Source organism: Taurulus bubalis (assembly GCF_910589615.1).
Source record: "Taurulus bubalis genome assembly, chromosome: 14".
In the NCBI taxonomy this organism is placed as follows: domain Eukaryota; kingdom Metazoa; phylum Chordata; class Actinopteri; order Perciformes; family Cottidae; genus Taurulus; species Taurulus bubalis.
The window spans coordinates 17,020,707-17,038,631 of NC_136602.1; the positions used below are offsets into that span (position 1 = coordinate 17,020,707).

At 41.6% G+C, this 17,925-nt stretch overlaps 1 protein-coding gene across 1 annotated transcript; it reads left to right on the top strand.

Moving 5' to 3' along the window:
• Window positions 1-307: 307 nt before the first annotated feature.
• Window positions 308-17,719, top strand: kif16bb (kinesin family member 16Bb; the record flags this gene model as incomplete). The annotated part of the gene is made up of 15 exons (XM_079229560.1): window positions 308-364; window positions 741-851; window positions 970-1,086; window positions 1,825-1,922; window positions 2,875-2,987; window positions 3,076-3,218; window positions 3,534-3,702; window positions 3,968-4,093; window positions 4,271-4,446; window positions 4,695-4,754; window positions 10,120-10,221; window positions 10,619-10,679; window positions 12,010-12,092; window positions 14,286-14,374; window positions 17,563-17,719. 15 exons carry the CDS (start codon window positions 308-310, stop codon window positions 17,717-17,719), a joined length of 1,662 nt encoding a protein of 553 aa, XP_079085686.1.
• Between the last annotated feature and the right edge of the window lie 206 nt (window positions 17,720-17,925).

Here is a 17,925-nt window from a genome sequence, read left to right on the forward strand (position 1 = left end):
TTTCCCCGTGAGTAACACATGCAGCTTATTGACTCATTCTCATTGGACACGTCAGATTTATGTGGATTTCAATGTCATATAGTGAATTTATTGATTAGAAACTCAAAATAAAATGTAAAGTAAAGTTTGGTCGAGTCTCTTTCCATTTGTGTTCGTAGATATCTTGTTTATCCATGTTATTAAACTGACAAAACCTGTGACATCTTCATGTAATTTATCCAAAGTACCTGGCTGCAAAGAGTTAACGCAGCAATCGTATCAACCCACGCGACAAAAAAGGGAATGAAGTTTATTGAGTCGCCATGTAATGCGCCCCAGTGGCTGGTTTGTGAAATGCATCGAGAAAGAGCGCAGCAGGCCCCAGGTGTGATAATTAGGCGTGCAATACTTCTGCATTGATGTTCATGCGGCTGCCTTCACGCGGAAGGCAAGAACACAGACTTGTCGTTTGATGTGTTCCGTCTGATCTTGATTAATAATGGCTGCGTTGCGAGTAGCGGTCCGAGTCCGCCCTTTGAACAAAAGGTAGGTAGAATGAATGCTTTTATTTTCTCTCTGAAGGAACTCTTATGCCTCTCACGTTCACTTTTCCACAGAGAAAAGCAGTTTTCATCTAAGGTGATAATTCACATGAATGGGAATTCTACATCTATTCACAAGGTATTTTGTCGCAAGATAAAACACTGCACTGCAGTGGATTGAGTTTTTATTAAGAGTGGCCTGTGCGTTTGAAATTGTAGCCTTCACCTGTTGGAGGGGACCAGCTGAAGGACGGAGGCAAGACCTTTTCTTATGACTTCTCATATGATTCAACTGACAGAGGAAGACCCACATTTATATCACAGGAGAGGGTATCACTATTCTTCTGTTTACTGCCTCATCAGTTCCAAGATTTTGTGTCACCTTTTTATTGTATTGTAGTGGAGGGAGGATAATGACCTTACAGTGACCTTTTCTCTGCCGCTTCAGATTTTTCACGACTTGGGGTCTGATGTCCTGAAAGCTGCGTTTGAGGGTTTCAATGCCTGTGTGTTTGCCTACGGCCAAACGGGCTCAGGAAAATCATACACCATGATGGGTCATACAGTAAGGCCTTCTCTCAGCTGTCTCATTCTTACTAAGGTTGAAGTGACTATTTATCTTGAGAGATAGTCAGGGTATTTCCAACTTTCATCTGAAACGTGTCCTGTAAAGTCAGCCCTCAGTCTTCAGGGACACAGGATGTGACAATATATTCCCGACGCTGTAGAGCTTACATGGCAGAATACCCTAGTACTGCTAACCAAGTGTGCGCACAACATCGACTCCTCACCACATTAGAAACCGACTGATGGCAGCTTCATCGGGCGTCTTTCCATTTATCTCCATGTTTCTCCCCACTAATCAGAAAATGTGATGAGGGCAGCAACCCGCAGCTTTCCTCTCCACACCTTGCACAGCAATGGACATTTCACATTACCAGTGAGCTTTCTGCTTGTCTACCAGGAGACTTGTGCAAGGTCATCAGCGAAGCTGCTGTCAACATCCCAGATAATTATATATGGCTCTTAATGCTTACTATCTGTTGCTTTGTAATTAAAACAAGAGGCCATGCAGCTCAGAGTGGAATTGCTTTTATGCTTCAGTAACTCCATATCAGATGAGCTGCTGTTTGCGTTTTTCAGCAGTCTTTGCATGTTCTGAGTTGTGGACATGGCATCGTATAGACGCACAAATTAAGACATCACAAGAAAGGGGAAAGTAGTTTAAAGGTAGCAATATGTGGGACGCTGTCATTTTATAAGAACTCTAAATGCAAAATGTTCCCCCTCTTTAATGTGCCAGGGTGATAAAGGTTTAATTCCACGGATCTGTGAAGGCTTGTTCTGCGAGATCTCTCGGCGAGGCAAGAGTGAAGCTGTGTCCTTCCGCACAGAGGTCAGGTAAGGGACCACCATACCGGGTTTCTTCTGATCTTCTAATCCACATCATCCATTGCAATTTTAAACATTCAAAAAGATTTCAGGACATGAAACTAGCAGCAGAGGGTGGATGGTCAATTTTTTTTAATACTTCGTAGAATTGGCAAGGATACTTTGTTCATGGCAAAGTTTTCTACTAAAAGCACTGAATGCAAACTTATTGTTGCTTAAGTTGGGGCGACGCTCTGAGTTATTTCCTCATTTAATACTAAATAGTGATTGTAAATATTAAACCACAGATCTTTCTTTTTTTAACTATCACTACGGCTATTTTACTCAACATAATGTAGTAAAGTGTTTTTGAAAAAATAAAAGAAGGCATGTACTGTACATGTCAAATAGTATGTCAGGCATGTCTTTACTTTATTCTTTTGTAAGGCGGTGATGGTGGTTGGACTGGCTCAAGAATCCTGCCTGTGTTGTTGTAATAATGGCAGCTATGAATCTAGTCATTTAGAAACCATTTAATATCATAATCTATTTGACTTCTCAACGGTGTGCCAGAAAATAACGTGGATGGCTCCATCCACACGATGTGGTCCCTGCCATTCCATCACTGTCACGCTCTCATAAAGGCTAATTGCTCCATGCCTTGCATTGTTTTTAAATCAGCTACTCAGAGTAGTCTTTTTGCATATTGCACACACTTGATTGAAGTGCTCTGCCGAAACCCACTTTGCATATGTTTGTTTATTCATTGCCAATGCAAGCAGAGCAATGCATGCACAATAATTTGGCTTTAATCCTACTGTGCTTCTGTTTTCATCGTAGATGGTGAATAGCAACTTGCTTTGTGCCAATGTGCCATTCACATATCAACACTGAAAGCCTTCATTAATCTGTAGCCTTTGTGGCCTTGTGAGCACGCAGTCTTGGATCAAGTTTTGCATTTTCTGTTCTGTCCTGGCATCAGCTATTTGGAGATCTATAATGAACGTGTGCAGGACCTTCTAAAGAAGAAAACTACACCCACATATGGAGGCTTGAGAGTGAGAGAGCACCCCCGGGATGGGCCCTATGTAGAGAGTAAGACAGGGTTGTATTTTCCATCCCATGTCTCTCTCAGCTTGTATACAATGTAGAAAGTCTAATACGGACAATAACTTGTGTGTAGATCTGTCCAAGCTCTTGGTACACAACCACAGTGACATGGAGGACCTGATCATTCTTGGCAATGCCAACCGCACCACAGCCAGCACAAACATGAATGACCTCAGCAGCCGCTCCCACGCCATCTTCACCATCAGCTTCACCCAGGTGAGCTGCAGTGCTTAAATGCATCCTTGCTGCCATATCTCATGTTGCCCGCCAGGATTGCAGTTTCCCTGCAAAGTATTTGGGTGTTAGTAAAGGCCATCCCTCAAGAGCTCTGATTAGCCTTGTTTATCCGTTTTGTGCAATGATGATTTCCAAAATGTTTTTAATTGTTTTATCTTCAAAGGCTTTTTCATTTCCCCCATCTTAAGTAGCACTTGTTGTGATACTGCCTGTTCCTCTGTGATGTCTCCTCTTTTGAACTAGACGGAGATGGCACGGTAATGTTTAAAAAATAAAATAATTTTCATGCCACAGGCGTGGTTTGATGCAGAGTTGCCACGGGAGACGCTGAGTAAGATCCACCTGGTGGACCTGGCAGGCAGCGAGAGAGCAGATGCCACGCTCACCACGGGCACCAGGCTGAAGGAAGGCGCCAGTATCAACAAATCCCTAGTCAGCCTGGGCACTGTGATCTCAGCTCTGGGTAAATGGCAGTTATTGCACGACTGACACACCTTGACCTCACATCTTTATCTGGTATTCAGTTGGTCGGCTCAATAATAGGACAGTAATTTTATTCACTCTTTAAAAAAAAATGTTGATGTCTGGTTGAAACTTGAACATGCTTTTTCTTTTAGCGCAAACTAGTCATCCTTGAATGAATAGTGGCCCTTGATACAACATTTCATAGGTTGCTGGACCTCTGCAGTTTCTCTCATTCAGTGTTTTCTCCCTGTGTGACCTCCCAGCTGATCTTCGTGTGGGAGGACAGTCCTCAAAAAAGAAGCAGACCTTCATTCCTTACAGAGACTCTGTGCTGACATGGCTACTGAAGGACAGCCTGGGTGGAAACTCTTTGACTACTATGATAGCAAGTATGTATTGTAACTCAGATCTCTGACACTGAGACATTTCAGACTTTTTCCTTTTTGTTCTTGCCTATACTTGAAAATGCTGAAGATAATAGTAACCACATAATCCTTTTTCTTTTTCATATTTTATCTCACCACTGCTCATCAACTGCTTTCCTCCCTGGTGGCTTCTCATGGCAGCCGTCTCTCCTGCTGACGTGAACTACGGGGAGACCCTGAGCACGTTGCGCTATGCCAGCCGAGCGAAAAATATTGTGAACTCTCCCACGGTGAACGAAGACGGCAGCGTGAAGGTGATCAGAGAGCTGCAGGAAGAGGTTACCAGGCTCAGACAGCTGCTAGAGGAAGCCAATCAGGTCCTGTATATGTTCAACCTTGCACAAAAAGACATCAAGGATCCAATATGTATTTTGACAGTCTCTTATTCAAAGGTTACATTTTCTTTTTTACTATTACTCCAGGTTTCCTGTGGGGAGCCATCTTCCTCTGTGAAGGTAGAGGAGGAGCTGCATCAGAATCAGACAAGGGTGAGGCATTCTCTGCCAAGTGGAAAATGTCGGGGAGTTTTGATGTTTTCCTCTGTAAACACCTGCCATCCCCCCAGGTTCTAGCACTGACCAAGGAATGGACCAGCAAATGGGGCGAGACTCAGAGTATTTTGCAGGTACAGCAATGACTATCTAATTAAACACACTTTACATGTTTAATTATTCATATAATTGTGATATTTGTCTTGCTTCTTCTTTGTCCTTTACATGTTAATTTATCATCTGTTGGTTTTACACAAACGCTCAGTGTGTGTGTGTTTGCTTAGTTAGTGTGTTTGGACACGAGCTAGAGGATTGCAAGACAGTAACGTGAGGGAATTGCTCGACGAATTGCTTTATTCACGGGATCCAATTTAGTGTAGCTCTTTCATTTCATCAGATTGTGCAAGAACAAAGTTGGGTGAACATTTCAGAATAAGCTGTGAGATACCCTTTTCTTAAAGTTCTTTGGAGGTTAGTTGTTTCTATAGCCATACAATAATTTGGTAGGTGCCCTTGCTTATCTTTTGTTGCCTGCCTTGTTTTCTATACCCCCATTTTCAATTTAGTAATTTGTCATCTCATTTCAAGTTCAAAATACAATCATCTTTCGGTGAAGAATATGCCATTGGAAGCTTGATGCAGAACAATATATGCAAGTAAAGTAGAAGGCCGCTGAGTACATAGTGTGAAGGTTTGCTCTATTCATTTTAACACAAACAACCATCAAAGTGGCAAACTCCCAGCAGCAGCCATGACAGATGTTGCTGCTTGCAGTAAAGACATTCAACCAGCTGGTGTCACTGTAAGTCTTGTAAACAGCTACAGCCACTTCATGGAGTGGAACGGATAATGAGACTCGAGTCAACCTGACATTTAAATTTAATTTTCCATCTATTTAGGTTTAAATGGCATCCAAAAGTGGAGTTCTTGTAATTATCGTAAAGTAAGTATGTGTGAGTGAGACAGTGTTTGGGAGTCTGACAAATAGAAACTGAACAGACGTCGGTTCTCTTTCAACCCAATATGCTTCCTCTGAGGCTGGGATGGGGTGGCAGCATCCTTTACAAGACCCCAAGCTGTAACAAGAAAAATCTCCTTGTGTGCCAACCCATAGTTTACACTGAGCACTTTTTCGCTGTTGAATTTGTGCCCAACCTCCCAAATAACACCAAATGTCATCTGTTTGGGACTCGTCTTACTTTGCCAAGACGCCTGTTGCATTATGCAATGAACTGTGAAGCGTGCCAGTCATGAGAACTATGCAGTGACCTCTTGTCTCCATTGTACATGTTTCGCAGTACATTCTCTCCAGCAGACTTTGCACATGTTTGAACTGTAGTCGATCTGTTCTTTGAGAGATTGGGGTTTTTCGGACTTGTAGCAATGATCCTTCTCCAGAATACCAGAGGAGAGCTGCACATGTGAGTAGACATTGTAAGGGTTTTGATTACCCTGCACAAGAATGTTGGCTATGCGTGTTGGATAATTAACATTCTGATTCTGTATGGTGGTTAGCAGGTGACATTTAGTAGCTCGACAGCCCTTTACTCATGATGGTGTGTTGGAACTCATTAGCAGCTGTCACCTCTCCCAATTAAGAGGTCTTGCTTATTGACATATGGCACTTTCGTCTCAGACTATCCGGCATATTAATTAAAGACAGTGTTGTAGATCTGTTTCCATGGTCAAGCAGTGATGGCTTTATACTCTGAGGCAACATCTTCCATCTTTACTGGCAGATCTGAAGAATATGCCTTATTTCGGGCTGTGCCCATTCCTGTAAAAGCACCTGTTATGATGCAATGTGATGCCCACGTGTTTGATGAATGACTTTATGGATTTGACATTTGTCTTCCTATGCATTTGCATTCTGCACAGACGTTGAAGGTGGTGTCTCAGTTCAGTGCAGCGAAGCACATCAAGCACCAGTTTTAAGTTGGCCATTTCAAAATTCAGTACACGTACATTACAAACACAAGCTTAATCACATTTGTAAATTTATTTAAAGTAATTTGTCTTCTTTTTGTAACAAATGGCCTTGTTTGAAATAGAATGTTCTGATATAATCCAACCTCCATGCATGATGTTATACATACAGGAGTGCATGCTCTATCTTTTATGAAGAAAAGTCTTCAAGTTTTATATATTTTGTGTTTAATTCAGTTAATGTCGTTGCTGAGAGCTAGACACGAATTTCTGCCGTAAGGAGACTAGTTGACCAAGAGCGGTGTAAACAGAATTTTGAATTCTGTATTCAAAGCAGATTTAGAATGCAAAGTTATTCATCGTCAGCTTCCCAGATTGGTTACAGGGCATGTGGGAAAGAGAAAGTAATTAATATGAGATGGATTCCAGTGCAGCCTCTTACCAGACAGACAGCAACAGAATGAGAGAACAAAAAAGGCAGGAAGAGGGGAAAGTGAAATGTTGTTCTACTTCAGGGGTGTATAGCCTTTTGCACACGCACACAGAGATTTGTGAGCAGCTCTACTTCACGAGTGGAGTTCTGCTCCACAGCCGCCCTTTCAGGTCTGCTTGTAACACAAGTGGTGGGAGGAACCTCATTTTCAGTAAGACAACATGAGCAGCAGTATTTCTTTGATCCTCGTGGTCTTTATATTTCCCAAACATGCTGCAATCAGAACAAAGACGCAACTTAAGCCTTGAATGCTCTGAGCCTGGCTCTGTTTAATGTCGATTTACCTCATACTGTCGGCAGTTGTACATCATAGTTGGTCATTATTGCTTTTCCTGACCTTTGCATATTTTTATGAGCAGCTCGGCTTTTGATTTTTCACATGCCAGGAAAGCTGGGCTCCAAACCAGATTAACTTTTATTTTCTTAATTTAATTCATATTTTTTTTAAATTATCTGTCCTGGTTTGAAACGCATGGCAAGCACATGTGTTAGAGGTGCCATTTATACATACGATGACTAAAATCAGCTGAACTAGTAACAGTCCAGTTCATATTCACAATATTAAAACAAATGAATGACAAAACTAATACATATTTTGTTTGATTTATATGCTGAAATGTCCACATGAGTTACAATGGGACATGTAGCAGGAGGACTTGATGACTGATTGGGAGCCCGGAAGTGCTTTTATACGGTTGAATCCCCCTCTAGTTTTCAACCACTATCTGCATGCATGGCAGCAGGCTGATGGCTGGAGTGCATATCAAGCTAATTACACAACATGTGCCTAATACAACCAGAACAAAAGCTCTCGGGTTGAGATTCTGCTTTTACATGGAGCAAAACACAAATAACATGAAGGGGTGAGTAAGAAACGGACTGGACCGTTGAAAGGAAGCCAATTCTTTTTCTGTTAGTTACCATTGTGGACTTTAACCAATCATTACAAACAAAAGGCTTCATGGCTTTTTGAAAACTGGCCATGTAGTTGCCTTTCCCTTAATGCTTTATTCATGAAGTTTCATAAAGTGCAGTAATCTGGGATATGAGTACAGGTCTTTCAATAATTTGGAATGCAGATGTTTCTCTTTTGGCCTGCATTCAGTACCTGTTTATCTCTTCTCTTGGCAAGTTGCTTCACTTGACAGGGCTGATGGGCAGTCAGGAAAGAAGGATTGGTTGGCCTATGGGAGTGTTTTGAAATGCATATTAACCAAGTTGGGAACCTGAACTGTCGAACGTGTTGAGAAAAATCCATTTCAAACACTGCCCAAGCACAGATGATGGCTTTTAATGGAAGTCTAAATGCTAAATTTGCACACAGACAACTTTCTGTGTGCAAATTTTAGGAGAAAATAAGAGGATCATCTGTTGTGGGAAGAAAGTGACACAGTGCATTAATCTGCCAGGCTGCTTCTCACCACCTAATGAAGTCTGTGAAGAATCCCTTTTAATTAAGTACAGGGGCTGAGGTCGATGCCTCTCCTTCTTCATTAGAAAAAAAAAGGATTTTTCCCGTCTCACAACTGCCAATGACTGAGGTGGTGCTGGTGGTGGACACGTCTCTCACTTCACGGTCCAATCTATACGAAAGAGAGTAGGAGGTTGAAAGAGAGGGGAACTAGTTTATGCAGAGTGTTGCCTCTGAATCCTCCATATGTGAGATTTTCTGCTCTGCCTCTTGGGGAGGTACTTATGATAATCCATGGCAATGTGAAATATTAGTCCATCAGCTTAACGGGGGAATACTTCTGATAGGGCCACTCATGCTTGGGTAGACTCTGGGTTATTGTACCAGAGCCATTGCCCTGGGAGGAAAAGGTTACTGACCTTGAACACGCGCTTCATTCAGTGCGTCTTTTGAACCCAGCTGGTCATCCAAGGCTAAGCGTTTTATTTGTTGTTGAATAATTGGAAAATGACCTGCTAAGCAAAGTCATTCAGTCTGCAGCCTGGTCTCTAAAGCTGAAGCAGAATCGAAATAATACCAAATTATATTTTATACAAAGTTAAATGAATATCACCCCTTGACAGACGCATATGCTGTGAGTTGGTGTGACTTGTTCTTTTACATTTCCTCAGCAACAATTGTTGGAGGCAGTGAAGCAGTGTATGGAGCAGATCAGAGGTTTTAAGTGTAGCTGTCCTGTGGTTTAGAAATGGCTTTCAAGGATTAAATCAATTTCTCTACTTGCTATCGCACTTCTGTAGAGTGGTGCTGTAACACAATTTAATACATATTTATCAAGGATTTCTGGACCAGCGGAAGGAATTTCTTTTCCCCATGCGGACATTAATTTCTGTGTGACGGTAGTTGTAATGCAACTGTAATGTTGCTTTGTGTCCCTTTTTTTTTTTTTTTATTATGTTTTAATCAATTGTCTCTGTGAAATATGAACATTTAAAGTGTTTTTCATCATTTGCTTCTGAGATCTGGACATAATGCAAATGCATGCTATGTTTTATGTGGGGAAAATGGAAATGTCTCATTTTACTACAGTTATTCACTTTCCTCAACAAATAATGCTCTATTTATGGAAAATAAATGCTTTAAGCCATGACATGCTTTCCACTTTGGGAATTCCCTTTTTTAGTTTTGACCTTCCATGCAATACTTCGATGAGACGCATTGTAAAAGACACACCTGTTTATTGCTGTTATCTACAGTTGATGTATACTTAACAAGCTCAGGAGTATTTTAAAGGTAACATACAGTGTTGATAGCTGTGTATCAATAAAGGCAATGGTGCACGGTATACAACCTGTCGTGTGTGTGCGGCACTGCGTCTGTTTCGCTCGCTGAACACAATGTACAGTTTGACTCTCGGCACGATAATCTGAATGATTTATGGCGTCTCTCCTGCCGTTAGCCACTCTACCGCTACATTGCGACACATGGTTGGAACGCTGCTGTTCTGCTTGGCCTTCAGGCAAGGAAGAGCAGTCATAAAGAATTCAGTTTTCTGCTGGTTGCCATTAAATGTCCGTCAGCAGTTTTATTTTATATTGTGAGCCATTCCAGCTACAGACTAGTGGCTTTTTCCCTCCCTCACGGTATATTCTCTCTATATTCTCCATAGGAGGAGACTGTGGCTCTGAGGAAAGAGGGTAGTGGAGTGGTCCTGGGCTGCCAGTTACCGCATCTGATAGGCATGGATGAAGACCTGCTCAACACTGGAATAGTCTTGTATTATTTGAAAGTGAATAGACTATTTGAACTTCATATAGTGCACACATTCCTCTTTATTTGTCTAAAATCATTACCAGCCAAGGTCCATTGCTTTTGTTAATTGGCAAACAACAGCTTGCATATTGTATCGTGACCTTTTTTAATCTTCCCTGTAGGAGGGCAGAACCCTGATTGGGAGTGACGAAGCATCAAGCAGGCAGGATATTGGTGAGTCAAGGTTACTGCACTAAATTCCCAGCTGCTGTGTTATGCTTCAGACTGGAAATATAAGCAGTGTTTCTTTTTATGCTTTCATATTTAATTGTACTGTAGTACTTCATGGGCCTGGGCTCCTCAGTGAACATTGTGTGCTTGAAAACCGTGCTGGGACCGTGACTCTGATCCCTCAGGATGGTGCACTGTGTTCAGTCAATGGCTCCGTGGTAACTGATCCCTGCCAGCTGACTCAGGGTAAGCATTTCTGCAAAGCTTAATATACTTTTGATATTCTTTAATGAACATTTGGTGAGGGGGGCAAGGCATGTCTGTAATAATAAAGATTTCTCTCTCAGATTCCCAATTATTTAGCCAGTGGGAGGCAATAACACACATCCATTTTGAATGCAGTTTATGAGATCACTGCATCACATCTGCAAATGAAATCCATTTTATGTGCCTGGCACCCCCACGGCAGCGTGCTCTGGGCCTGAGTGGATTGTGAATACCGCTCTCCACAGGGCAGATGCCATTTCTGTTACTAAACATTTGAAGGGCGAGGGACCTCAGACAAAGCTCCAGACAAAGCCCCAGGCCCTCCATTTAATTGGCAGATGGAGTTGATAGGGCCGACAGGTTTGAAGTGGGCCAGAGCATTAACCTTTCAAAGGACAGAGCCAAGCGGATCTAAAACTCCTGCCCCACTGAGCAGACCCTGCTTGCTGGGAGCTTTCACCGCTTACTACCTCCTCATCCACACTGGTTTGCTTTCCAGAGATAATAACTGCACACAGAACCAGGCTGCGCAGGGCTTGGCTCCGCCAGGCTCTTTTATAGCCATTTCAATTTATCCAATATCCCCTTCAGAAACGGCTGCATCTGAAGCTATTTTCTTGAACAAATGATAGTAATTTTCAGTCCAACAGCAGCCAGAATCCATCACGGCTGCTCTCTCAGGTGCTTTGTCACTCGTCAGAAGTCATTATTAGTAGCAAGATTAGTATTTGCTGTGCTGAGAGAGAAGGGGAATGAAGAGGAAACCTCAAGGAAAATCAGTGAATGTGGCCATATGAGCGTGAGTCTGCTATATAAACCCTAATATCACTTCAATTCGATAGATTTACAAGACTTCTCAAGTTTTCTTGGACCATTTTCTCTGGTAAATCATCCCCCTGGCCTAGGTCACTACCAATCACATTGGGGGTCGTGTTCTTCATGGCAATGCATTCACTTTACCTCAGGAGAGGTAAAGTGAACTTTTTGTGCCATTTATCAACTTACCCAAGTTCAGTGTAGAGACTGTTCACTGGAATCCCACAATAGTGGGTAGATTGCTAAAGTCTCATGCTCCTAACCTTTTTTATCCATGATAGATACTGTGCCACGCCTCCACAGGTTACCTGGCAGACTTTCAGCACCCTTACTGTCAATTGAATCTCTCTTGAAACGGATCACATATGGCCTCTGTATTACAGAATTCAATGCTTGCTGCAGCATTTACACCAAATGGTTAAGTTTAAGCAGGTAAGTGAGTTGGTGATGTGCTACTTTTTTTTTCCTGCTGTACCTCTTCGGTTTCCTCTAGGGGCCATCACACAGCTCGGAAAAGGAACCATTCTCCGGTTTAACCACCCGACTGAGGCTGCCCAGCTCAGACACAAACGCCAGGTACAGACGTGAGCCAAAACCACCACAGACGAGTCTTGTGTTCTTATATTAATCTTTTTGTAAAACTCAGGGAGCCTCTTTCAGAAAGGATGCTGCCAAAACCAATTTTGTAAAAGCAAGTCGGCATCATGCAAATTGTTTCCGTAACTACCAGCTGTAATATCGGCTTCCTTCAGCAAATATTGCTCATGTTGTATTCAAATTCACACTGTGTGTGTGTGTGTGTGTGTGTGTGTGTGTGTGTGTGTGTGTGTGTGTGTGTGTGTGTGTGTGTGTGTGTGTGTGTGTGTGTGTGTGTGTGTGTGCGCTTTCTGATCAGAACAAGAACTACATGCTCGATTTTCAGCTGCCACTGCTTGTTTAGCATGAAACTCTACTTCGTTCTCAATAATTGGCTCACTAAAAAGCGCCACAATACTGAATGGTTTTTCAGCTTGGAGAAGCTCGCTGCTATTCCTGAAAGGAGGCCCCAAGTGCAGCAGCTTTGAAAACGGCTGCTTTTCGTCCAGCTTCAAGCATTGTGTGAATGCACCCTTTCTCCTCATGAAACCCCAAATCAGTGTTTCTCTTCAATATTGTGTTAATGTTTTAAGTGTTCTTAAGAAGTTTGGGTTACGTAAGTGGGTGTAAGACTTCAAACCTGCAAGTGTTTGTGCTGGGCAGAATTATCTAAATCACTTAACATTTTGTAAGCAATGGTTGAACATGTTAAAACGTAGTGGAACATTTTAAAGTTTGTTGTGTTGTCATAAGTATCACTGTGACGTTGGTCATAATTGATCTAAACCAAACAATACTCTTCAGATTATCATTGCAGATAATATTAAAATAGATTTAATATCTGTTCATGAATAGTCTATGAAAAATATTCACCCTCTTTAGTTGTTTTACAGCGTCCATTCACATCAGGATTTTAGTTCTTTACAGAAAAAAATATTTAATGTCAAAGTGAAGCCACATCTCAACACCTAAATCCTCACTTGTGCAGCGGTTTGTCTTCAGAAGTTGCAAAATGAAGCTCCGAGTAGAGTTGAAATGTGACAAGATTTTAGATTAAATACAGTAGTATCCGTAAGGTGCAACCGCTCATTAGTCAATTTCATGGCAAAACATCATGAAGGAGACGAGCAAACTCAATTCCGTCAGTCAAACCTCCCATCCATCTGTGTGAGAAGAGCACTACTGAATCAGGTGACCGAGAGGCCTGTAGACTCTCTGACATAGCTACAGGCCTCCATTCCTGGTTTGGTGGACACTGTGCTTACAAATACTGCTGCCTGAAAGCTATGGCTTTCACTCAGCTATAGCTTCATGGCTCAGTGAAAGTCACTGTTGAGAAAACTTGACATGTGGCATCTATAGCGTTATAGCGGCAATAGGTTTCTTTTTTATAAACAATGATTATGAATATAATAGGATTATTTTCAAATTCTGTAATTATCAATGCTCACTGTATTCTAAAATTAAGTTCTGATCTAGTATCCATTTGCCTAGCAACTACAATGTAGTCCTCCACCCCCCTGTTCTTTATAACATTTTATGATGTAAAATGGATTCACACAGCATTTTATGGACACAGCAGTACTTCTGGTTTTTGACAGCTTTCTGCTCTCTGCATTATTGAAAATTGCACACCATTACAGCCAAGTAAAGCACCGACATCCAGTCCCAGCTGTGGTGCCAAGATGAGTCTTTGCCATTCATTTTTAACATTGCTTCCAAATGAGATGGTCTCAGGAGTTACACATTCACTCAGTCATACAATATACTACCACTCCGAGAGTGTAACACTGGTTTATGAAAGCAGTATATTTCAATAGTGTTAAAGATGAACTGTAAAAAAAAACTAAAATGAGTCGCTAGAATGGACCTGGTTGCTCATTACTCTCAAAATGAACAACTATTTAATTTTAGGAATATGTGATAGTTTTGATTACGATTTTGATTACCCTCATTCGGAAGGGCTTTCATTTACCAGATCTACGATTTGGACATTTTTCCAAATGTTATCAAAGCTCTTCAGTCTACCCTCTTGTGTTTTGTGAAAAAACTGTCAAGAATACAGATGACATACAGCATACTCTATAATTAAATCATTGCATAATTGCAAATCTACCACAGGCAGCTGTCACTCATATCTCACACTCTGACAGATTTACATTTCACAGTGCCGTCTCATTCTGTTGTCTGCAGAGAGGGCCGCAGTCTGACGTCAGCCTGTCCTTGACTGACATGTCCAAGTATACTGAGAATCTGTCCAAGGTGATGCTGCAAAACCAAGGGTGAGACTTCTGCAGACTCATGTAATGGCTCTCTACACTCTGTGACCCAAGCAGAACTGAACCCAGTCCACCTCAATCTCCTCAACGTGCCTGCTTATTGAACAGCATTCACCGGGCATGTAGTTCAAATCAATACCATAAATCAGTGCTTCTGTGGGGAGAGCTGGGAACATGCTAAAAAGCCATTCTGAAGTGCTTCATGCTGAGCCAGTGGAAATCACAGCCGGCAAGTCTCCAACAGCCCCAGGCATGTCCCAAAACGGCCTCTAGTTCTGTAGGTAGTGAACTTCCGTGTCCCATTTTCGAAATCACTGCAGTGCACTTGAAGTTTAGCTCCCCCAAATTCTCTAAATGCACTGCGAAGTACTGTCTTGGAGTAGACAAGCGTCCCAGCATGTATTATGCAGCGTTGGTGGATGATTAAAGCCACTGTTCTAATTTTGTACCGATTTGGGGCGTTGTGTGTGTGTGTGTGTGTGTGTGTGTGTGTGTGTGTGTGTGTGTGTGTGTGTGTGTGTGTGTGTGGCGCACAACAGGTGTTCACAGCTACACTTAATTGTCGCAACAGAGTTCAAACAAAAAAATAGAGAAAAGCCTCCCCTCACCACAGGTAAACACGGCTGCAACTAATACAATAAGAGGAGTTATTATAAAATTGATAAAAAGTTGATTAATCACATAAATATCCCATGCATGTGGGCTTTAACAAACAGTGACAGTAATCCTTTTGTCAGTGCCTCACTATAATTTGTATTAACACTTCTTTTTTTACACTACAGCCGACCAAAGTGACATTGAGTTAATAAGACTGATCTTTATACTCTGCCACTGCCTTGGAACTGTGGGACAGGTCATTGATATGTCAGTGTCTCTGTGTCCATTGAATTAGTGACCAAAATCCAATTCACTCTAGTTATTCACCAACCGAAGCATATTGAGCAATTTGAGACGCGCCCGGTCTCATGATCTGATAACCTTGATGGTTTACAACATGTGGAGCTGTCTGACATGTAATTTCCTTCGCAGTGCAGTATGTCCAAAAAGCAGTGCCTCCATTCAGGTGATTCATACTGCTTTCAGAGGAACACCTGCAACCGCGCTCCAGATCCACTGGTCTGACGCGCGCGCATGTGTGTGGAATTACTTCAAGGATGCTATTAGTCAAACACACAGCTACTGTGACCACCGCTGTGCTTCAGAAACACTTGGTTTGTGGGCGAAAACATGGAGAAGAAGCCAGTAGGAGTCGGTGGTGGAGGGAAACTGTGACTGCTTGATTGAAGTCTGGAGGTGTTGATGGCAAATCGGCAGTAAGACCGACAACAGTGTAGACTTATACAGAGGGAAATATAGCAGGATAGCATTGCAAATAAAGGAATAAAATAACCGTCATAAAATATTCTAATTTCTAATAACTTAACCTTCTTTCACCTGGCCCGCCGAACTGTCACCTGTTCAAGCACTGTAAATGAGGAAGATGAGGGAAGGTCTTTTTCTTCTCATTGTTTGGATATGCATTCCATCCTTGATCCGCTTGCTCTTTGTGTCACGTAAACTCCTTCACAGCAAGGACAGAATGTATCTAAATTTGCTTAACCATCTTTGAAGTAACCCTTTACTGGTAAATGAGCACAAATAATTAGACTTCAAACAGTTTAGGTCTGGGAGTGAGTGACACAAGATATCAATGAACTAACCTGTTATTTCTTGAGGGTGTGCCCATTATTGGCTACATCAGTTGGATCAAAGACTTTCTCACTGGAGAGTTGGACAGGAATAGACTAACTGTGCAACAAAATGTCCAACCTGTTCCTCACAGCATGGGAACACTTCACATTTTTGTGGTTACCAGATCTTTAATTCATGGATGCTTAATTATATACTATAAGTAATACTTATATAGGTCCTTTTTTAAATTTTAATTAAACTGTGTAAAACATTACAATAATCATGAACAAATATATTGATGCTACACATCAAATTAAACAAGAGAACCTGGGCTACAATAATTAGTCAGCCATTTCAACACAACTCAAACACCAACTAAAATAATTATTAAAATAAAATAGTTATAATATTGTCACGAGTCAGCCCACTCTGCATGTTTCCAGAACTAGCAGCCCGTAGCTTAGTGCTATCAGAAAAAGACAAATAGCAAAAAGCAAGACAATTCCACACAGATTCCAAATCTATTCACCAAATCCCTCTGCTGCAAAGCATCACCGAGATACGAACCAAAGAACACAGCAACATAAATCGCAAGTCAGCACATTTTGAAACTTTATTTTTTTTTGTTGAAAAAATGCATTTCCCCTAGTAAATCCACACTGATACAAGTTTATTTAAACCATAAGTCATATGAAAGTGAAATATAAGGTTTGCTACATGAAAAAATTCAAATGTCACAGATGCGCGAAAATATGCGCAAATGTGCCGAAATGCAAATTTTGGAAACCTCGCCTGAATTCTCTCTGTGCTTTACCCAATCTGACTTTGTTCTGCTTCACTTTTTCAAGTGAAAACAGTGCAGAGAGACTGTTCACATATTGTGCTATGATTTGGGAGAGCCTCAGGGCTTAGTGAAGCATCATTTCAAGGAGATAATCATCCTGAAAGTGCTTTTTTCTAAAGGCGGACCTGGAACTTCTATTTGTTCTGTGTTTCAATCTTTATTTACTCTTAGCCAGCAACATATATACTAATATTTACACATCTGACCAAAAGCTCACATGGGTTGCCTTTTATTATAACACCAAAATTATTCAAATAGCCCTTGTGGTTGCAGAGATACACCCTTTTTAGTTTGGGTATGCTATTTCGAGCTAAATCCTAAAAAATGCCTTGGTGCTTAAAAGGTTAAATGGTGTTTTTACACTGATTAACGTCCATCACTCTTAGAACTCCTGTGCCACTTTTCACTCCCTGCTATTAGCGTCAGTGAGGCTAGAACAATCATGCCTACAAACCCACTTAGCTCTGAAGGCTGCGATTTTATTCATTTAGATTTTTCTGTCACTTTACTTTTAAAGCTGTTCTTTTTAGTCAACACCCCTGGTGCCTCATTCAGATATCTGGATTGGAGTTCCATAAAATTCCCACAAAATTAAATGGAAATGCTTGAAAATATGGTATAAGATGTAGGACTTCTCATAAAATCTGTGGGTGTGCATGTACGATGTGATGACTAGGAGGATGGGAGAGCTGCTCAATCAGCAGGAGGTGGAACTGCAGCAAGTTCAAGAAAGCATGAACAAACGCAACCGGGACATCAAAGGACTTTCAAAGGAAAACAGTAGGGCTCCTCCCCATCAACAGGGAGCAGGAGAGAACAGTGGCAGAGATTGAAGAGACTAGCGATGGGTGAGTTAGGGGGAGGCGAACTGTGCCCTCTGCGGCGACATTAATGAATCCATTATTTGTGTCCCAGTTTTGTTCGCAGTCATTCTGCAGCAAGACCTCATGTAGGCTTCGGTATGTGAGCCGTGTGTGACAATAAAATGGTATCCAGAAAATGTGGTCAGGCTCTGAGGCTGGAAACCCCAGATCAGTGT